Source organism: Natator depressus, chromosome 20 (genome assembly GCF_965152275.1).
Source record: "Natator depressus isolate rNatDep1 chromosome 20, rNatDep2.hap1, whole genome shotgun sequence".
Lineage (NCBI taxonomy): Eukaryota > Metazoa > Chordata > Testudines > Cheloniidae > Natator > Natator depressus.
In genome coordinates this window covers 2,539,465-2,561,836 of record NC_134253.1, presented here as the reverse complement: position 1 = coordinate 2,561,836, position 22,372 = coordinate 2,539,465, and the positions used below count along the sequence as shown (strand labels likewise).

Here is a 22,372-nt window from a genome sequence, read left to right as displayed (position 1 = left end):
TTGACCTGCTTGCGGAAGGGGTGGTGGTGTTCAGCAGCTCTGCTCTCCAGAGGTGCTGGCCTGACTCGCACCCGAGCCAAGTGTCTGTCTGCAATCACATCTGGGCATGGAGTGAGGCTCGCCCACCCATGCAGGCTCAGTGACCCTTCCAAGGCTGTTTATGCCCTCATTTCCCCAGAGAGCTTAGCCAGTGCCAGATGCACAGTAGTTTAGCACTTTGCACCCATAAAACAATAGTTTAGTGTTACCATTCAACACCCCAGTTCCCCTGAGAGCCTTTTTCCTCTCTGGACTGACAGCAGGTCGCTATGGTCCCTGAGCAGCTCTCTTCCTCGCTGGTTTGCTGCCGTAGCATCAGCTGTGATTGTGGGCTCTACCACTTTTCTATGCCTGCTGATGGATGCGGGGGAAGATGACTTCTACCAGCAGCACGTCCAATGCTCCCTGACCTCGCCACAGGGGCCTGCCCCCTGTCTCTTGTCAATGGCTCCTGTCCTGCTGTCTCAACTGCCAAGTTTAAGCAAATATTTGAGACATGAACAAATATTGACCCTTCCACACACCAGAAACGACCCTTTTCCTGAGAGAGCGTGTGACTCAGGAGACAAGGAGTAGGTTGCCGCATGTTTCACGGCAAGGTCATCAGGCCAGGGCACCAGGGATTGAAAGTCAAGATCAGCTGATGGGAGCTCTGGGCATGGATCTGGTGGCTCTCAGCCAAGGTCCTAATGGAGCAGGTCTTGCTGTCACAGAAACCTTCCCCTGGCTGGCGGAGAGGATAAGGTCTGAATGGGCCATGGAGACTTAACTCTCTCGACCCACCTCCAGCAGTCGGGTCGTTCCAGCCCCCAGCTTGTGTGTGTAGCCTGCCCTTCCTCTGCCCACGGTTCCAAGGTTGCCAATCACCTCCCACTCCGGCAGCCTTTTGCTGAACCTCCCACCCTGCCCCGCTTCCATTGTCTCGTGATCAGTGACCCAAGTTCTTTTTTGGCCTCTCCCCTTTTCAGGAGCTCCTTGCCCAAATACACCAGCAGGCTTTGCCGGCCCAGGATGGACTAAGAAATTCATAGAGAAAACTTCGTAGCTCCAACTATTTAGCCCGCTAATCCAGCAACCCCAGCGCGGCAGGGGGTTCAGCATGTCTTATAGCACGTGCTAGTAGCCGGCACTGAAATCGCCGTCTTGGGGGAACGCAGATCCCCGCCAGCTCGGGGAATTACCCCTCTTATGCAGAGGAGGAAACTGAGGCACAGAGAGACAAACCAGTAGCAAAGGCAACAGCAGAGTTAGGGACAGAAGCCGAGTCCTGGCTCTCTAGACCCCACTCCTGGCTATAAATCCGATTGTGAGAGAGGGCTCAGACTCGCATCAGGATCAAGCCCACGCCCCACCCTGCTTTACTCAGTGAGTGTTGGGAAAACCCAGGGCGGGTCCTTATGGAGTCCTAGGGGCTGGAGACCAGATCATCCACAATCTAGGTAGGCCCAGAAAGAGCAGTTGTCCTCTCCCTTTGTCTCCCCAGGCCCTCAGCGTCAGACGCTCCCAGCTGTGGTCAGAGGCCACAATAAAAAGCCTCTGCACAGAAGGGTGCTACAAACATTCCCTGGGGGAGAGGAAACTTGGAAGGTTCCTGCTGGAGTGGGAGATCAGTAGGTGGGTGCAGCAGAGGTGAAGTAGCCTTGCAGCAAGTGGAATACCAGACCTGATGGTTTGATCCAGGACAGCAGTGGAGTACACTGGGCTAGACAGAGGCCAGCAGTCAGATCTGTAACTGCAGGAGACTTAACAATTTATGATACCCCATTTCCCCTCCCCACCAACCCCCTGTCCTGTCATGTGTCTGCCACATGCAGTGTATCAGACCATATGGGCAGTGCCCTTGGTGTCATCTCAGTGCATTGCCCAGCTTAGCACTGAGCCGCAGCGTGCTCACTGGCTGATGCAGACGCTGCTCGGCACCACTAAGGACAATGCACTCAGGAAACCCCAGTCCCAGCTGCATCGGTCCAGGGGAGGAGAATCCCCGAATGACTCCGAGCTCAGGTGAGTTGCTGAAAATCAAGCTGTGATTTTTCCAGCCTCAGATGGGGACTTGCACTCGGGACCCTAGAAATGGGGCTTCGCGCTCTGTTCTCCAGGCGAGCATGTGACTCAGGAGTCATGTGTGCACGGAAAGGAGACCGCTTGGACTCCAGCCTGTTCTCCCAAAGCTGTGCTGGCTCTGAGGGCTGCACCTTTCAGTCCATAAGCTGGGCACACGTGGCACTGAAGATGCAGGGAGGAACAGGCACCAGTTACATTTGTAGAGTGGCTGGTATTACCCTGATGTCCTGAGCAGGAAATGCACTGTTGTTGCCTTCCACAGCTGGGGCAGCAGGAGTCTGAGCCGTAAGGACCATATTGATAACTTACCAGAAGCCAGACAAAACTGCGTGCTCCAGAATTAAATGTCTTCAAACTTAGTTCTTTCTCATCTTTGTATCTTGGCTGATTTTCCATTGCAGTTATTCCACTTTATCCAACTCCAGCGGTTACGGGCCAAAGGGCGAATCTTGGCTGCATTTTAGGACTATGTGACACAGCGGGCCTACTCTCATATAAGTCCCTGTTGCTGGGATACGGAGCTAGTGCAGGTCTGACTTTAGCTCCGCAAATATGGGCCTATATTTTTAGAGACAAAGGCTGTGAATTCTGTTTCCCACGCTGCTAGTGATTAACTGGCCACCTTGGAGAGCATTACCTGAAGGTTACTCAGAGACTGCCTCTAGACAGCATTGTAAGGAGTGTTGTTACCTGTCCTGGTTTTTTTCCAGATTTGGCCTTGATTCAATCAGTGTGCTCCAAGTTTTGCAGGGCATTGGTGGGAGGCGCAGGAGGAAAGGGATTATCCCCAAATGATGTGAGAAATTCCCTGTCAGAGGGGGTTGAGGCGTGGCGTGCTGACATCACCACGCAAGGACATCATGTGACACATCTTGCATTTTGACACGACAGGCATTTCAGCACCACGATCGAGTGATATCCGCAGGTGCTGCCCCCTGGTATCTCGCTGTGTCTCCCATAATGCTTTGTCACCATATCCTCACATGATGCCATTGTGCATCTCCGCGCCACAGTGAGGCTCCGAGAGGACGTTGTGTCATTCGCCGTGCCACAGCGAGGCTCTGAGGCGACACCGTGTCATCTGCCGGGCCACAGCGAGGCTCTGAGGCTCCACCTTGATACTTCGTCTTGATGTCGTGATGCCCTGAGGCGATGCCATGTCATTCACTGAGACGCGGCCAGGCTCCGAGGCCACGCCGTGCCGTTGGCCGCCCCACGGAAAGGCCCCGAAGCCACGCCGTGCCGTTGGTCGCCCCACGGCCAGGCTCCAAGGCCACACCGTGCCGTTGGCCGCCCCGTGACCAGGCTCCAAGGCCACGCCGTGCCGTTGGCCGCCCCACGGCCAGGCTCCAAGGCCACGCCGTGCCGTTGGCCGCCCCACGGCCAGGCTCCAAGGCCACGCCGTGCCGTTGGCCGCCCCACGGCCAGGCTCCAAGGCCACGCCGTGCTGTTGGCCTCCCCGTGGCCAGGCTCCAAGGCCACGCTGTGCCATTGGCCGCCCCATGGCCAGGGTGCAAGGCCACGCCATGCTGTTGGCCTCCCTGTGGCCAGGCTCCGAGGCCACGCCGTGCCGTTGGTCGCCCCACGGCCAGGCTCCAAGGCCACGCCGTGCCGTTGGCCTCCCCGTGGCCAGGCTCCAAGGCCACGCCGTGCCGTTGGCCACCCCGTGGCCAGGCTCCAAGGCCACGCCGTGCCGTTGGCCGCCCCACAGCCAGGGTGCAAGGCCACGCCGTGCCGTTGGCCGCCCCGTGGCCAGGCTCCAAGGCCACGCCGTGCCGTTGGCCGCCCCACAGCCAGGGTGCAAGGCCACGCCGTGCCGTTGGCCTCCCCGTGGCCAGGCTCTGAGGCCACGCCGTGCCGTTGGCCTCCCCGTGGCCAGGCTCCGAGGCCACGCCGTGCCATTGGCCGCCCCACGGCCAGGCTCCAAGGCCACGCCGTGCCGTTGGCCGCCCCACGGCCAGGCCGTAGGACTCGGCCCATTCCGGGCTGAACTGAATATACGTTGCCCCTTCCAGCCTCCAGCCCAGCCCGGGTGGGGGAGGGGAGGGGGCAAGTCCCATTGGGTTACACTGAGTTTTCAGGCATTTGCTTTGGCCACCTATACCCAGTCCCCTCCCCCCGCCCACCCCCGTGAAGGCCCCGCCCGTCTCGCCACCCCGCCCAATAGCCGAGCGCGGCGCGGCCGCGCGGGGGCGTGGCTATGCTAATGACCTCCCCGCCGGGGAGGGGCGCCGTAGCCGCCAGCGCGTTCCGCTCCCGCTCCCCCCCCACTCGCTGTCGCGCTCGCGAGGACCCCTCCTCCTCCTCCTCCCCCCCCCCCACCCCGTGGGCGCCGCTCCCTCCTCGGCCTCCTTCTTCAACCTTGGTCCCCGCCGGCCCAGGCCCCCCGCGCCCGGCGGCTGCAGCACCCGGCTCCCCGCCGCGCCCGGACCCCGGCTCCGCTCGCCATGACCTTACTGCGGGCGGCCGCGCGCCTGCTGGGCGCCAAGGTGGGCTCGCGCCCGGGGGGGGCCGTGACCTGGGGGGGGGGCTGTGACGGGCCTTCGGGCGGGGGGCGCCCCCCTGGAAAAGGTTGGGCCGCGCCCTGAGTTCCCAGGGGCCCCCGCGTGCATGGGGGGGGGGGCTCAGCCATGCTCCAAGCCGCCCCCCCCCACGGGGTTTGTGGGTGATTTCCCCCCCCCCGGCTGCAGCCACGCACCCCTCCCCCCTGGGGTGTGTCGGTGAGGGGGGGCCCTGCACACACCGCATGGCCGCTCTGCTGCCCCATCTCTGGGGAGCCGGCTGGGGGGGCCCCCCCCCCCCGAAGGGCTGAGCTCTCCCCTCCCTGCTCCGGGCTTTGAGGGGTGTAAAGGGCCATGGAGCCCCCCCCCCCCAAGCTCTGTGCCTCCCCGGGACCGGGCACTGGCCGTGCCAACGGGCTCTGCGCCCCCCCCCGCCGGCCCAGCGCCACTGAGGCCGAAGGGCTGACTGGGAGTTCGGGGTCGGGGACCTTAGGGGCTAGGCTGGGCTTTCCAAGGGGCCGCAGGGTGACCGCACATGTAAAAAGTCGGGACGGGGGTGGGGGTAATAGGTGCCTATATAAGAAAAAAGCCCCCCAAAAGCGGGACATCTGGTCACACTAGCTCCGTGCAGCCCGGTCGGCCCCAGCGGGGTGTAGGGTCCGTGGGGGGAAGCCGATCTCCACGGGCCCGGTAACTGCTGAGCGACCTGGCCCTGTTGGAAAAGTTCCGTTTCTCGCACCGCATTCGGTGGGGCGCCCGGAAGAGGTGCTAAATGGTACCCGCAGCGTTCCCTGTGAGCCGAACGAAGGCACAAACGCTCAGCCGCCGTCTTCTGCGGGCCTGGTCGTGTGCTGGGGTTCCTTGGGCTCCGCAGAAGCGGATCATTGCTCGCGGTAGCGGAGCGGGAGGAAGGCTCTCTGACGGGAGAGGGGCAAGGGGGGTGAGGCAGTATCTGTTATTGGACCAACTTCTGTTGGTGAGAGAGACCAGCTTCTGAGCCGCACGGAGCCCTTCTTCAGGTCAAATTCAGCCAGTGTGACTTGGACTCCCAGCCAGTTGAGTTTCATCACAATCCACTTGAGCAGCTTATTGAGTAACACTTTTTTATGTTTGGATTAGTTTGACTTGCTCCCAGCGTTTCCGAGGGTGTTCTGCTTGGCTCCTTCGCGGTGTTTAATCGCTGAGGATCAAAAATGCCAAGCGGGGAGCTGCTTGGGGCCTGGCTGCTGCGGGGGGGTGGGATCGGAAGTTTCGTCTGCACAGCCAGGCAAGTGAGCAGAGGAAGCAGAGCGACCAGTCCTAGAAGGCTAAAATTAGCACATTCTTCAGCTTTTGAAACAAAAGCCAAATGAGCCAAGCTTACGGTGACCGGGGTAAACCCTTCGGCTTTATTCTTCTAATCCTGTCTCTCCTTGGGTCTTGCTTTCAGTTGGTTGCAAAAGGAGGGGGAAATACCGCCTTTGTTAATGTACAGGGGTGTCCCTGCACTCCTTGGGAGTAATTGCACCTTCCTCGCCGCTAATTCTGTTACGTCTGTGTCGGGTGACTTAATGTAATACCTGAATGCTGAGCATGAGAACAGAATATCAAGCGTGATCGGGGTGGGGATGTGACTGGAAAAACGCTGGAAGCAGCAGTTGTATCCAGCTGTTTAAGATGTGGCGTATGTTCATAGTTTCTGTCTACAGGTGCCCGGATTTTGCCCATCTGAGGGCCACATTAACATCATGCCAGGAGATTCTCCGCCCTCCCTGACAGTCACCCATTGCAGCTGCCTGTCTTTAATACAGAGGTGTGACCTCTGGAAGGAAGGCCCAGGCCTGCAGTGCTCCATCTTGATCCAAGTGGCCTGGCTGCATTGCATGCTGGGAGCCATAGTTTTGGGCTCTCTCTCAAAGATGGAGGAGGCCGCAGTGTAGAAGCCTGGGATACTTTGGCTGCCCTGGCCTACTGAGACCTCACAGGTGAGGAAAGCAAGAACTTGGATGAGATTTGCTAGCGACCAGTTGTGCGTATCCCACAACGTCAGGCACCAGCAGAAATGGCTCAGGATCTCATTCCTCATTAGCTTGTGTTCTGTGCGGACAGCTCCTGTATGGCCTGATTAGGAGCTGGCGGCTTTTAAATGCCAAACAGAATGTGGGAGGGGGAGATAAAAAAACAGGTCTGCAGTTGAGTAACTGTTCATAGAATCGTAGAATATCAGGGTTGGAAGGGACCTCAGGAGGTTATCTAGTCCAACATGCTGCTCAAAGCAGGATCAGTCCCCAATTTTTGCCCCAGATCCCTAAATGGCCCCCTCAAGGATTGAACTCACAACCCTGGGTTTAGCAGGCCAATGCCCAAACCACTGAGCTATGACCCCCGTTGTAAAAACCTCACCTGTTCTTGAGCAACTAAACACTTGTAGGCCTGAGACACCTGCCCAGCACCTCCTGGGTCTGAATTTGCTCTGCTTTGCTAACACAGCTTTGTGGCTTTACCCTCCCCGCGCTCCTTCCCCACTTAGGCAAGTCCTTGAATAGTTACATAATTCCTGGAAATTAACCTCTGGGGCAGGTTTGTACTCAGGAGTTGCAGTTTCGCCCAGTGAATAGGACGCTGGGGTGGGAGCCACGGGCCCTGGCTTTGCCACTGACTTGCTGTGTGACCTTGAGCAAGTCACTTCCCCTTTCAGTGCCTTGGCTTTTTTCCCCTTCCCACCCATATCTGTCTAGATTGTGCTGTAAGAGCCAACGGGCCTCTCAGCACTACAAATAGATCACCCTAACCTTCCCTGGGGAATGTTCTCCGGAGCGTGCCAGGTCCCTCTGTGGCAGTCACCCGAGGAGCTGGAAAGCGGTGAGATAACAGCACTATTTAGCACCCAGGGCTGCACAACTGGGAACTGGGCTCGACCTCTCCACCTGTGAGCTCCTTGGGTCGGAGCGTGCATTGTCGTGGCTGGTCCTCATGCGGCCTGGCAATGTGGAAGTCCATTGGGAGGAGGGATGAGACGCTTGAGGGGGAGCGTAGGAGGGGATGAATAAGAGGACTGGGCTGGAGTCAAACTGAAGCTCGGAAAGCTAAAAACCTTGCCAGCTAGCCTGTGGTGTGTGTGAGATCTCTACCCACTGAATTATGCACAGTCAAACTCCCCTGTGGGCCTTCTGACTGTAATCTGATGTTGCCACCTCTCCACCAATCATTCCTCCCTTGGAATTGCAATAGTGGGGTTCCGTCACCAGGAAAAGGTTAAAGTGACACTTGGCAGGCTTGGCTGCTTTAGCCTTGTGATCTTCCATTGGACTGGGAGTGTTGGGCTAAAGGTCAGGCTCTGGAAGAGGAGAGCGGTGTTTCCAACAAGTAATTCAGAGTTACCAGTCCAGGGACTCAAATTCAAAGGCAGCCTCTGACACCTTAAACATCTGTACAAGGAAAGGGGGTGAAAATGAAGCCATAGCCAACAGCGCAATGATCCTTCCTGGGGGTCTGGACTAGGGTAATGATGTGGGGTCAGACTCTAAGGGATTGGAGGTCGCAGGAGTCCAGCAGGGCTCTGCAAAGAGGTTTGGACCTAAAGCTCCATGGCCTTGGCAGAAGACGTGCGCCCTGCATTAGGAAGGCGGTGCCCTGCCGGAGGGCTGTCTGCAGCTGTTGGGTCGCGGGTTCCAGCTGTGAACTGACACTGTCTGCCATGCTGCCTTATGGAATTTGACCTTGGGATTCCCAGCAGAGCTTGGGATGGAACCCAGGAGTGCCGGCTCCTAGTCCCCTCGCTCTAAACTATGTGGCTTGCCCTGCCATATGCAGACTATCAACGCGTGGCCAGGCTACGTGCGAGGTGGGCGTACAAAGAACGCTCCTGTGGCCCTAGGAGATGTCCGTCTCCTATCCTTGTTGGGGGAGCAGGCTCTGTTCTAACTGTCCTATTGTACTGTCAGGATTCACACGGAAGGGGACTGAGCTCAGATATACTTACAATTCCTCTTTTGCCTTTTAACTGGAACCAGAAACTAATTATCAGTGGTAACCGTAACAGCCCTGAGTGTTTCCTGCTGATGTGATCACTTTAATCCTCTTAGCGAGCCACGCCCTGGGCCTGAAAAGACTCCTCTGTAGGCCGCAAGTGGTCCCATTTCACACACCCCATTCTGTCCCTTGCGGCCTTCTACGCCTGCACTATCTCCCCGTCCAGTGACGCTATCAGAGCTTCTGAGATCCACCTGCAACGTGGTTCTTGTTGTGTGGATTTGACTGATGTCCGAGAAACAGCCTGGGCTAGTGGGTAGGGCACCAGACTAGGAGTCTGGAAACCTGAATTCTGTTCCCAACTCTGTCGCTTTAATCTGTGAAGCACTGTGCTGCTCTGGAACTGTCTGAAACCCTGAATAACGATAAATCCCTTAATTGGAGAGGGTTGGAAACGGGTTTCCCCTCCTGCTCCTCTACCCGTTCCTCTGGGAACCTGCCCCTTGCAGGGTGGACTGAGCAAAACAGGCTGCGGACTTGCTTGTTTTACCACTGCCCTGGATTTCCCTGCTTAACTCCTCGGACGGTGACGGCTGCTGCCCTGTCCTTTCGTTGCCCTGCTGCGCTGATGGATTGCTCCATACAATGCTCAGCCCTGCAGCTGCTGCTTGCTCCAGGTGTGTCATCCCCTGTGCCCATCCTGGGGAGGAGCGAGGAGTGAGCTGGTCCATTCAGGTCTTGGCATCTCGGAAGCGACTCCCCACAAAGGAGGTCAGTTGGAGTGCGTCGTGCCGCGGGGCTAAGTCTTTGCAATGAAGCAGCCTCTGGGTGGAGGCCTTTGGGCGTGGGGGGGATGCTGGGCGTGGGGGGGATGCTGGGCGTGGGGGGGATGCTGGGCGTGGGGGGGATGCTGGGCGTGGGGGGGATGCTGGGCGTGGGGGGGATGCTGGGCGTGGGGGGGATGCTGGGCGTGGGGGGGATGCTGGGCGTGGGGGAGTTGGCCCAGAACACGTTCCTATTCGGCTAATTCTGGCTCCCCCATAATGAGAGACATCTGTGACTCTTTCGGCTTCTTGTGCTGCTCAGCTGGTTGGAAAGAGAACTAGGAAACCAGTGCAAAGCTCAGTGCTATTAGCTGCTGTGGTTGATGGCGAGAACGGAGTTTCATTCCTAGTTCAATCTGGGTTTTGTGGGTCTATCGCTTTGTGCCATCTGCTCAGCTCACACAGCCTTTGCAGCAGGGCTCTGAAACTGCCGAATCTTCCCAGCCAGCAGGACCGAGCAGGGGGAAAAATGAGTCACTTTTTATAGCTCTGCCAGCGCCGTCCCTCAGGGACCTTGTGTGTGTCACAGAATCCACTGTCTGGTGTGGGGGGGACCGAGTCACAGCACGTGGGGACACAGGTCTGTCCCATCAAACTGCAGCATGGCTGAGTAGCTGGGCCAACGGCAGCAGCTGACCCAGGGTAGGAGGCAGCTTTGTCTAATTGCTAAAGCAGGGCATTGAGTCAGAGCCAAGCTTCTATTCCCTGCTCTGCCCTGACTGGAAATGTGACTTCAGACCAGGCCCTTCCTGGCTGTGATGTGGGTGGATATTACCCCCCACCCCCAATCCTGAGAGCCCCGGGATGGAGCTAGCTGCAAGCTGTTTAAAACTAGCTGTGCCAATGTGGTGTGCCCCCCACTCCGGTGGCTTGAGCCCAAGGGTCACCCTCCCGCTTTCTTGCTGGAGGAGACACCCAAGGAGGAAGCTGTCTCCAGGCTAACATTGTGCTTGACACTGGCGTGGCCTGTGGTGTATCTGCAGTGCAAGACTTTGCACTATGCCTGGCGGGTGAATCACTGAAGGGGACCTGTTCCGGGCTAGCAGGGAGGGCTGGGCTCAGACTGGGACGTGGCTCTTTGTCCCAGTGTTCACCAACAACTGCACAACACTGGATGGAGGGAAGCCGGCGGCTGCCCCCTCTCTGGCTGTTTGCGTTTGATCCTCAGGTGAGATTGCAGGGCCCTCCGGACCTCTTGCCCCGCCATTGTTGACAGGGCCGGATGGCAGCCCTCTCCCAAGGCTAAACACGCTTGCGTTCGTGCTGAGCTGGGGTCGTGTCTGTTGGGCTGTTTTGCAAGGCCAAGCGTAGGCTGGGTGTGAGGGACAGTATCTGGAGTTCCCTGGGGCTGCCGGTGGAACCATCCACTCCTTAGCATGGAGCACAGCCGGGGTTGGTCTTGCTGCTGGGACTGAACGAGATGTAAACCCAAGAGGCCCCGAGCAGCACGGCACAAAGGGGCGACTAGCGTAGCCTGCAGATGCGTCCAGTCTCCTGGCTTTGTGACCCCCTGCAAAGCTTGTCAGTTCCAGCCTCTTGGTGTGTTTCAGTGGGTCGCCTTTCAGGCTGAGCTAGACCAGCGCAGAGCCTCGATCCTTTAAATAAAAGCACCTGTTTGCATAAGAGGTTGAGCTCCGGGCTAGGAGCCAGACTCCAGGCTCTGTTCCCCACACTGCCGCGTCACCTCTGCGTCAGTCACCCCGTCTGTAAGGAGAGAGAGCGCACTCGACGGCTGTTGTAAGGTTAGACGTGAGGATGGTGTTGCTACGAACGTCGTCAAGGAGAGAAGTTGGGGATTGCTTCCCATAGCGAAGGGAATATCTGGGTCACGGCTGCTTCTATCCACCCGCTGTCTGCAAATATAACCCGCACCGGCTCCCTTGTGCATAGGTCAGAGTGCCTCCGGGTCCGGGGCAGGATGTTTGCTGCTTCCATACACCCTTTGCGGCCTGTTCTGGGACCCACGCCACTGGTTTGAAAGCATTTTCGGTTTGCGCAGAACAACCTCCCTGAACTTGGGCATCTGATCTGGGACCAGCTGCTCCCATTCCAAGAGGAAACCAGGCGAAGTTATTCCACCTGAGTTCTCCTGTTCACCAGTAGATCGGAGCAGCCCGGTGGGAACACTGCCACGTCTCAGTGTTGTGTCCCTCCTGGCAACTCGCAGTAGTCTGGCGTCAGACCCTTCTGGTCCGCACTGACAGCGGCTGGATATTGAGTCCTGGGTTTCTAGATACTAACTGGCTGAAAGTGATTCCTCCTTTGGGCAGCCGAGTTAAGAGCTGCCTCCGTCCAAGCTGAGGTTTGCTTCTTGGTCTCCCCGCAGTGTGGGTGCAGTTAGATTGGCGCAGAAGGAAATAAGCGATACCGGTTGCCCCCTCCCCCCACCACCACTTGGGTTGTACTGACAGACCTACCCTGGTGGAAAAGCAGCATGTTAGGCCAGGCCTAACCTGTCTGCAGTGGGGAGAGGAGACGGGCACAGAGTGAAACTTGCAGCTTCCATCCTCCCTCTCCATTTACAGCCCAGCGGAGGCTAGACTCTCTGTACCTCTCCCCGCCTAGAGCAGTGGTACTCAAACTTCAGTGCACCACGACCCCCTTCGGACAGCAAACATCACTACATGACATGGGGGGGGCCCTCGGGCTTTGGCTTCAGCCCTGGGCCCCAGCAAGTCTAATGCTGCCCCTGGTGACCCCATTATAATGCAGTCGTGACCTGCTTTGGGGTCCTGACCCACGTTTTGGGAACCGCTGGCCTAGAGCCTAGGGTGACTTGACCCACCACATGGTCTCAATATCTGCTTTAGCATGGGGTCTCTGGAAGTGTCCCAAAGCGCTGCTTATCTTCCCTGGTGTTCTCTTGGACGTAGGAGCAGATAAGCTCCTGAGGCAGGTTCCCACCCTCTCTTGCCTTGGAGAGGACAAACCTTGGTCCCATCTGTTCTGAACGGTCAGCATAAGCCCCTGCCTGCTGCTCTGAACTTGTTTCGGGAATGGCTGATTTGTCTGTCCCCCATGTTGCAAAGCATCTCCCAGTGCTCGGTCTGGGGCTGGGAGAGGTTAATGCTTGGGCTGGGAGACGTCCACAGAATGTGTGACTCCCTAAGGGGCACTCACCGGCCCAGGGCAGTCTCTTTCACATGCAGGAAGTGCTGGGCTGGCTACAAGGGAAAACATGCTAGACTAGTTAAGCGGGGAAAATGCCACTTCTCCCGTGCAGGCCAGCTATGAGGCCTGGCTTCCTGGGCTCAGAAGCCGTCCCTGGACGCTCCGCACCAGAGCAGGAGCGTTGAGTCCAGGCAACAAGACTGGAGCTTCTAAAAGCTCTGCCCTAGGAGTTACTGTGGGGCAGGAGCTCGCGATCCGTGGTCCCTTCTGGTCTTGGAATCGATGACTCCGACCCGGCTCCTCCTTGGAATTTACCTTCCACCTCCCTGGATCCCAGGTGGTTCCAGTTTTCCATATTGTTACTCTCACCGCTGTGTGAAAGTTCCTGTGCGCTGTGACCCAGCTGCTGTTTTCCACCCCAGAAGTGGCTCCCTCTTAGGGCAAGTCTACACTAAAACGCTGCATCGGCGCAGCTGTAGACACTCTACGCCGACAGGCGAGGGCTCGGTAGCTATGGCAATGGGAGAAGCTCTCCTGCCGACCTAGTGCTGGCTACACGGGGCGGGGGGTACGTCGGTCTAGTGACATTGCTCGGGGTGTGGATCCCCACCCCTGAGTGACGAAGTTACACTGATACAGGTCTGTAGCGTAGACCAGATCTAAGTGGCTGCTGATGTTATCCCAGTGTCGCTTTCTAAAACCCTTGGACCCCCGTTCACACACACGGTGCGACATGCATGTTGAGATGTTTGCATAGCTGGGATTATTCCACTGTTCCCTGCAGCTAAACAGATTCCCTGACTAGCTGTTCCTGGCGGCTTTCCTTGCGCTGCTTGAGGATGTTCCAAGCCATTGAAGGAGGGAACAGCAGAAGCCGTCCTGAGCAGCATCCCAAACTAGCCCACTGTGTACAGAACAAATAAGCAGGGTTTGTTTTTTGTTTTTTTCCCAGCCGCTTGCGCCGAGAACAAAGCTTGTGCCAGGATTTTGGCATTGCCTGGCCAACTCGAAACGCTCTTGCTTGTGTGGGTGCTGCACTGAAGTTCTGGATTTGCAACAAGAACTCTGACTCCAGCAGCAGCCCCAGGCTCATGGGAGCAAGCAGCAAACCTGTCTGCTTAGCGCTTCCCGGATGAGTGTGAAGTGAACGTTTTGTCAGTGAAAGCGGCCTGGCCCTTCTGGGAGGAGAGCTGCATTCTCCAGCTCAGCTGGGTCTAAGAACCAACCCTCTGAATTGAGTGGAACAAAGGCCCTGATTGACTTTCTGTCAGCGGGTCTCTGCCTTCATGCCTTCAAACTGCAAGTCACTTCTGGAAAGCCTGCTGTGGGGGGGATCCCAGAGAAAAGGGCTCCTCCTTCCCCAGGCATGCTCTCCCCATAGCTGCAGCACAAACCCATGGCTGTATAGCCCCGTGGCTGGGTCTGCACAGCTTCGTACCAAGTACGGCAGGCGCGTGGAAGGCACAACTGGGTTGCGTCCATGGCTAGGCATGTTCCTCCATCATGTACAGTGGGAGATACCCATTAACTGTGACTGAGCCCCACTCGGTCCCCAATTCCTGGCTCAGCAAGAATCTGCTTAGGAAAGTGGCTGAAAACTGCCCCTTTCTCTTCCCCCCCCCCCCCCCGACGTGAGGGGCGTTACTAGTGACTCAGTGTGCTAGAATAAGTGAAGGAACCTGCATCTCATTAGCCAGCTCCTGAAAGTAACTAGCCTTGTGTTGGGGGCCACTTTGTGTCATTTAAAGGCAGCATTTCAGTCCCTGAGTGATGTGCTCCGAGGGTAAACGGCAGCTTCCGGAAAGATTTTAATTTTTCTCCATAAGCATGTGTCTGCATTTTACTAAACCCAGGCGATGTTCTGCTAACTGGTCCCTACACGGGCAATGGGCAGCCCTGATCTCTGGTGCTCAGCTGTTACCCTGCAGTGTTGAAGGGCCCAGCCGGTCTCTCTCTCCCTGCTCCGGATGCAGCCTGCAGGTATTCAGGGCTGCTCACCCAGCAGGATTGGCTGGTTCTGAACCCGTGTGGTGCCCTCCCCCCACCCACGCCTACGCCAAGCCAGGAGTGACTCATGCTGCTCTCTCAGGGACCTGAGGGAGTGCAGCTGTAACTGACAGCAATGATCCCGCTCCCTCCCCTGCCAGCTCTTGCCAAGCATTGTGCGGATGCTGCTGACGCACTCCTGGGGGTGTGGTGAGGGCATGCCCGTAACGGGAGCGTGGTGGATTCATTCACTCGCTCCAGATGGAGTGAGAGGTGGAAGCGGCTTTCCTGGTGTGTGATCCGTACAAAGCAAAACGAAATGCCCCGTTTCCTCCTGGCCTGGCGTCGCTGACCCAGAGAGGAGGCGGTGGAATTTAAATGTGTTTTCTGTGCCCGGTGCACCCGCCTCCTGGACAAACTGCTCTGGCTCCAGTAACTCCCTGAACTGGAGCTCTGCTTCCACATTCCCACTCTGACTCCGGCTCTTCCTTGGCTCCCAATCAGTGACCTGCTCAGAGCTGAGCTGTCTGATTCTCCTGCTTGCAGCAGAGAGTGCAGAGGGAAATATTGGGGGGGGGAGCCATGAGGACACCCTGGTATGATTGTTTCCCTGCTGGTGTCAGCCAGGTGATATTGACCTGCCTGGCGCAACGCTTACGTAGGCTGTGGGTCTGACGCTCCATGTCACTGCCAGGCTAACGCATAAGAGGCCTGCCTCTCTCTCTCTCTCTCTCTCTCTCTCTGCAGAATGCACCATGTATATTCTTCGCTGCCCGACACGCCAGCTCTACTTCCACGGTAAGTAGAGACCTCTGCCTCTCGCCTCGGGGGGTGCACGTCTGGGGAGAACTGTCCTTGGCTTCTCCAGTTCAGCGGCTCCAGCGCTGCTCACATCCTCGCCCCAGAGGGAAACCATCCCAGAGCCGCAGTTCAAATCCCGTCGCTTACAGGTCGCTGTCTGGCCTCCTTTGGCGGGATTTATGTGCAACACAAACCAGAGATCCTAGCTGGCTCCGAGGTGCCAGGGTTAGCGATGCTCAGCTCCGCCATGGCGTAGCGCTGCCCTCACCAGCTCTCTTGCTTCTCCCCCCAACCGCCAGAACCTGAAGGACGTCCTTTCCACCTTGGTTCCCAAGGAGCAGTCAAGAATCAAGAGCTTCAGGCAACAATACGGCAACACGGTCATCGGGCAAGTCACTGTGGAGATGGTGAGTGTGGCTGGCACAGGCCGGCGCTGGCGGGATGGCTCATGGAGTGCCAGCTCAGTTGGGGCTGGCGCTGGGCGGTGTGGGCACCTCCTGGATCTCGCTCCCCATCAAGGGAGTGACCTATGCGTCAGGCTGCCAGCCTCGCCCGGCGTCGCCCCCTCCCTACCTCGCTGGGTCAGTTCCGCAGGCTCCCTTTCTTCCTGGATGGGCCCCCTGGGGTGTGTAATCTGGTGCTCCGCCCTGGCAGCGGCCAGCCGCTGCTGCTTCGAAGCAGTGTGGCAGACCCCTTGGTTCGCAGTGGCCCAGAAGCACTGCTCTGGGCTGGGCACTCTCTCCTGCCCATCGCTTGGTGCCTGGAAATGGAGGCGCGATGCCCTGCCCTTGGCAAGCACAGCGTGAGATGGGACGTTACCCAGGCACGGTGTGGACATGGGGACCGTGGTTGCCCAGAGGCCTCCCCTGGTTCATAGGGCACAGTCTGGCGGCACCGCAGAGGTGGCTGGGGCTGTTTAGCTCGGGCAGGAGACGCTTGGGGCGTTTAGCTCCAACCATCGGGGCTGCCGGAGACCCAGCCAGGCTGTTCAGAGCAGCCCTGGGATCCCTGTGAAGCAGAGGGAGCTGTCCAGCAGCGTCTCTGCCAGCAGCCTCCCGCCGGGCCGGTGCCCAGGCCAGCAGGGGAGCGGGGCTGAGGTGAGAACAGAGCCCTGGCTTCAGGCAGCCGACTGGGTGAAATCAGCGCTGGTGCCGAGAGGGGCTGCTCTGCTCCCCGGCAGCGGGGAGCAAACTCCGGCCACTAGCGCCAGCCCTGCCAGGGCTGCGGGAGAGGGAGCATTGCTCCGCTGAACCCCGCTAACTGCCTCCTGGCTCTGTCCCTTCCAGATCTACGGCGGGATGAGAGGCATGAAGGGGCTAATATACGAAACCTCTGTCCTGGACCCCGATGAGGTAAGGCCTTCACCGCCCCCCCGCCACCCCCCCAGGCTGCCCCCTGTCCTCGGAGACTGATTCCCTTCTCCATCCTTCTCTCCAGGGCATCCGCTTCCGCGGGTACAGCATCCCCGAGTGCCAGAAGCTGCTGCCCAAAGCCCCGGGAGGGGAGGAGCCCCTGCCTGAGGGCCTCTTCTGGCTGCTGCTTACCGGAGACATCCCCACTGCGGAACAGGTGAGGTGGGGGGCTCTGGCCGTGGCTTTAGGGTCCGTGATTTAAGCCCCAAACTCTCGTGGCCTCGCCAATGCTGCTGCAGCCTGTTCTCTGCGCCACGCCTGGCCTGGCCCGGCAACCCCTCTGTGCTGCATCAGGCGGCGGATCCCTGGCTAACCCCGTGGCGCGTTTCCTCCCGCAGGTGAGCTGGGTCTCCCAAGAGTGGGCCAAGCGGGCGGCTCTGCCCTCCCACGTGGTGACCATGCTGGACAACTTCCCCACCAACCTGCACCCCATGTCCCAGCTCAGCGCCGCCATCACGGCCCTCAACAGCGAGAGCAACTTCGCCCGGGCCTACTCCGAGGGCATCAGCCGGGCCAAGTACTGGGAGGTAGGGAGCTAGGCCAGGCCCAGCTGGGCTCCCTGCTGCCCACATTTGGGCCACAGAGAGCGTCCAGGCTGCGGCTCCCAGGGTGGTGTCTGGCCTGCAGCCGGCGAGAGCCAACCTCCCGACACCAGTGGCTGGAAGCTCGAGGGGTGGCGTGGGTGGGTCTGGGGCCAGGGCACAGCGGGCTGTGCCGCTGACTCCCTCTGGGGCCTTGCCCGAGTTAGTTTGCCCACCTGTACAATGGGGCTAGTGCTGGGCTGGAGGATGGAGCGACGTTTGCACAGGGCCGGCTGCACTTGTCCCTGTAAGGCAGCCGAGCTGGTTTCCTCTCGGCCCAACCCCCACCCCATGGCATCCGAGCCGAGAGTCTCTGGCCGTGTACCGGTGTACTGGCTGGCCTGTCTGGGTGGGTGAGTCTCCTACTCCCTGTAATTCCCATGGCTGCTCCTTCTCACTGCCCTCCAGCAGCTGTCCCTGCCCTTTACCATCCGTCCGAACTACCCAATTTCCCCTGCACCTGGCACGGTTGGCACCTCCCCTCCCCTGCCTACGGCTGGGTGAAGCGATCTGCTCGCCCAGGGTGGCGCGGTCAGGGGCCTGGCTCTCCATTTCCTGCTCAGAGCACTGGGACGTGTCGGGATTTACAAAGGTGCGATTTTAAACCCCCAGCTATAGACACGGGCTGCCACGTCACTGAAACGCAGCCACCTCTGGGGTGGGACAAGACAGCCTTCAAACAGCAAACCCTGCGCTGAGCCGGGACAGCACGCGTGGCTGTGAACGGCCCAAGGACGCTGCGCCGCTGGGCTCAGTGAGCAGCCCGCCTTCTCCCGTCCCTGCAGTTCATCTACGAGGACGCCATGGACCTGATCGCCAAGCTGCCTTGCATCGCCGCCAAGATCTACCGCAACCTGTACCGCGAGGGCAGCAGCATCGGGGCCATCGACCCCAGCCTGGACTGGTCCCATAACTTCACCAACATGCTGGGCTACACCGACCCCCAGTTCATCGAGCTCATGCGGCTCTACCTCACCATCCACAGGTGAGACCCGTCCGGGGGGCTGCGGCTGGGAGCGAGGCTGGCGCGGCGGATGCTGCGTGGGGACGCCCTGGAGAGAGGCAGGAGCGTCCCCGCGTGGGAGGAGGAGGCCGAACTCCAGAGCCCTGCAAACAACGCAGAGGGGAGCCCCTGCCCAGCTCGGCAGAGCTCGGATGCACCAGGCTCCAAGCAGGCAGGGCTGGAACTGGGGCAGGGCTCTGAAGGCTGCAACTGCTTTCCAGGGGGGCTGGATCCAGCCTCTCCATCCCACAGCAAACCCCCCACCCCGAGAACAGCCGCTACTGGGCCAGAGCTCTGGCCCAGGGATCCCTCCCCCACGGAGGGGGCAGGGTGTCAGCGCGCTGGGTGCGCAGGGGCTGTGCCAGGCAGTTTGGGCCCCTCTGAGCCACCATCCCTGCTAGCGGCTCTGCCCAGCTTGGCACAGAGAGGCAGGGGCTGGAGACGGGTGTCCCTTAGAGCAGAAGGGGCCGGGTCAGGGAAGCAGCCATCCCCACTGACCATGGCTCGGAGCCACCTGCACTGTCCTAGGGCCGCTGCTGCCCCCTGCTGGTTGGGAAGTTGGAGCTGCTCAGTGGGCCGGGTGGGCTGGCAGCCCCCCGGGTCAGGCAGTAGGTCGGCTGCTGCCCTCTGCTAACGGTCTCCTCTCTGCAGCGATCACGAGGGCGGGAACGTCAGCGCCCACACCAGCCACCTCGTGGGCAGCGCCCTCTCCGACCCATACCTCGCTTTTGCCGCAGCCATGAACGGCCTGGCTGGGCCGCTGCACGGCCTCGCCAATCAGGTAGGGGTCGCATCGGCTGGGGGCGGGGAAAGGGAGAGGGGGACACGGTCCCGGCCTTACCCCCGTGCCCTCTCTCTCGGCGCGTCTCGCAGGAGGTCCTGGGGTGGCTGACGAACCTGCAGAAGGAGCTGGGCCCGGACGTGTCTGACGAGAAGCTGCGAGATTTCATCTGGAACACGCTGAACTCCGGCCGGGTGAGTCCCCCTGGGCTGCGGGAGCAGTGCTGAGTCTGGGCGGCTGCCCCCACTGGGAACGTGGGTCAGGACCCCCCCAGTCAGTGCTCACCCCAGGCCCTCCTGTCGCTGCAGGTGGTCCCTGGCTATGGCCATGCCGTGCTGAGGAAGACGGACCCCCGCTACACCTGCCAGAGGGAGTTCGCCCTCAAGCACCTCCCCAAGGACCCCATGTTCAAACTAGTGGCACAGCTCTACAAGATTGTCCCCAACGTGCTCCTGGAGCAGGGCAAGGCCAAGAACCCCTGGCCCAATGTGGACGCGCACAGCGGGGTGCTGCTCCAGGTAAGGCGCTGGCCTGGGGGCTGCGACTCCCCACCAAGCCGGGTCTGGCTGGGCACCCCGCCCAGAGCCCCGCTCTGACCCGGGCTCAGCAGTCGAGACTCTGAGCCCCCCGTGGCGTGGTGTCCGGGCTGAACTTCCTGCTCCTCCCCGGACACAGCCTGGCACTGGGGCTCTGACCGCCCGGGAGCCACCAGCTCTGCTCCTGCCGGGCTCAGCCACTCAGAGGGCAGCCCTGCCCCCCTGGCCATCACTCCCCAGTGACCACATCCCCCGAGCATCTCCCAGGCCCAGACCCTGGGGCTGCCCCTGCGGGCAGAGGCTGGACTGCTCGGCACTGGCCTGAACACCCTGCTCCGCTCCTCTTCCCCTCTGCAGTATTACGGCATGAAGGAGATGAAGTACTACACCGTGCTGTTCGGCATCTCGCGGGCCCTGGGCGTCCTGGCCCAGCTCGTCTGGAGCCGGGCGCTCGGCTTCCCGCTGGAGAGACCCAAGTCCATGAGCACGGACGGCGTCATGCAGCTCGTGGGCGTCAAATCGGGTTAAAGAAAGGGATGGGGGGAGGGGGAGCCCGCGCTTGCCGGTTGTCCAGGGGCCGTTTAAAGAGACAGTACACCCTTTTCCCTTCCAAGGGCCTCGGCCAGACACTAGAATTAAACCTTTCTCTGAGGCACTGACCGTAAGTTTCAGGTTATTTATGGTGTAAATTTAAGATTAAAACAATCAGCCCCCTTCCCATCCCCTCTCCCCCCACCGCCATTAGCGGCACCTCTGTTAAACTCCGGATCCACCCAGAGCCCAGCAGCTCCCCTGGGAACCCCCGGCACGGGTTGGAGACCTGCATGGCTTTCTAGGCCAGCCCGCGCTATCCCCCGGCCAGGAGAGGAGGGTCCTTTCCCAATCATGTTGTACCGTACTGAGCGCTGCCTTGTCCGTGGCGCAGACGAGCTCCTAGGCCCAGATCAAACCAGCTTCCTTCTGCTTGCTTAGTCCCTGACCCAGGGCCAGCTGTGGGGTGTGGGGTTGGCATGTGAATGCTTGAATCACTTCCTTTACCTTTGGTCCTCCTCCTCCTACCACCTTGAGTCTTGGGCCCCAATCTGCAGGCTCCATCTGGGGCATCTCTGGACTTTTCCTCCTCCAAGGGGCGGGGACATCCTTGATGTACACTGGGGGTTGGATCCTGCCGCACTGGCGTTGCTGGCTGAGACTGTCTCCTTGCTCCTAGCAGGGGGCAGGTCTTCCCGTGAGCCCCACGGCTGCCTAGGGGGAGAGAGGGGCAGGGGAGAGGCTTCCCTGGGAAAGTCTGCGAGTGGGTCTCCCTCTGCGTGGCGTCCATGCCAGGGCCGTGGGGCTTAGCCTGGCCAAGCGAGGACGTGATTTTCTGAGCAGCCATCAGTAGCCGTGGGGCAGTGTTGCTAGCCACCTTCTTTTGAGCAGTTGCAGTGCAAAAGTGAACCTGGCTCCTGCCCTTTCTCCCGAGGAAGGATGCGATACACTCCTCCCCTGCCCCAGTTCTCTGTGTGTTTTGTGTGAATTCTCGTGTCCCCTAACCGCCCCCAGGGCACTGGGTGGGCTCCGGCCGTGGCCTGGCGCGGCCTGCGGGTGGCTCTGTACAAAATGCAAAATAAATGTTTTTATTACCAAAACTGCTTCCCCGGTGTGTCAGAGGCGCCAGCGGGTGGGATGCAGCCTGGGCCTGCCCACGGGGTGGGGGGGTGCCCCACTGCTGGGGAGGGGCCCTGGGCTTAGGATCCTCAGCTTAGGTGTGATTTCCCCAAGTGGTTCTGTGCCTTATGCCACCAGCCAGGCCCTGAGCGGCGCGCCCCCCCTCGCACCTGCAACCCCAGGGAAAGGGGGGCTGGGGCAGCCTCTGGAAATGAGCAGCGCTGGTCCAGGGGCCATGTCCCTCATGTCCACACGAGGGCGCCATTATCCTTCCCAAGGCTGCGTGGAGGGAGCCTCCTTCCCCTGGCAGCCCTGGGCCTGGGTGGGCCGCCTGGCCTGGGTGGGCCACCTTGCCTGGCAGCTGGCCCTGGCCGAGAACAGCGTGGGCCTGGCATTAGGGCCTGGAAGTTAGGAGCTCAAATACTGCCCCCAACAGCCAGGGCCGGTTGCTAACCTGGGGGGGGGGGGCAGGATGTAACTGACCGTCCACCAGCCCAGCCTAGGGTTAGCAGAGCTGCCCCCTGCCTGAGCAGAGGTCCTTGCTCCACTCCAAGGCTTTCCCGGCCTGCCCCACAGGGCAGCTTGCGGCCAGTTCCAACAGCCAATTGTGTGCCTCGGGGGGGGGAGCTGGTGCCACCCCCCAGTCCTGCAGGAAGGGGGGGGCTTCTGTTGCCCAGGGGCCCCCAGCCATCTTTCCACAGCTGCTAAGCCCCTAAGGGGGTCCCGACAACTCCCCTGTTCCCTGCTTCCAGGGGTCGTGACTTGTCCCAGGGTCCAAGCAAAGCCGCCTTTTCCACACCCCCCCGCCCCCCCAACCCACATGAAGCTGTGCCGGGGCAGCTGTGCAGGCTGAACGGGGCTCCCCATGTGAAACAGGCGTGTCTCGCCCAGCATGGGGCAGAACAGGAGCAGCCGGTCCCAGCTCTCATTGGGCTGGGCCTGGAAAGCCACGGGCCTGCCCTGCAGCCAGGCCTGGGCCTGCCGCGCTGCCAGGGGCCGGTGCGTTCCCCAGTCCCCGCTCCATGCCCCTGATGGGCACTGGGGGAACAATGCTCCCAGAAGGTGCCTACAGGGGCAGGGGTGAGCTGGGGCCAGGTGATGACAGAAGAGCCAACCCCAGTGCCAGGGCGAG

General features: G+C 60.0%; 1 protein-coding gene across 1 annotated transcript; it reads left to right on the top strand.

The window, feature by feature from the left end:
• Window positions 1-4,486: 4,486 nt before the first annotated feature.
• Window positions 4,487-21,221, top strand: CS (citrate synthase). The gene is made up of 11 exons (XM_074935699.1): window positions 4,487-4,592; window positions 15,224-15,274; window positions 15,577-15,684; window positions 16,564-16,629; window positions 16,715-16,851; window positions 17,033-17,216; window positions 18,056-18,255; window positions 18,925-19,054; window positions 19,147-19,248; window positions 19,363-19,572; window positions 19,948-21,221. Exons 1-11 carry the CDS (start codon window positions 4,551-4,553, stop codon window positions 20,116-20,118), a joined length of 1,401 nt encoding a protein of 466 aa, XP_074791800.1. The 5' UTR covers window positions 4,487-4,550; the 3' UTR covers window positions 20,119-21,221.
• The last annotated feature ends 1,151 nt before the right edge of the window (window positions 21,222-22,372 follow it).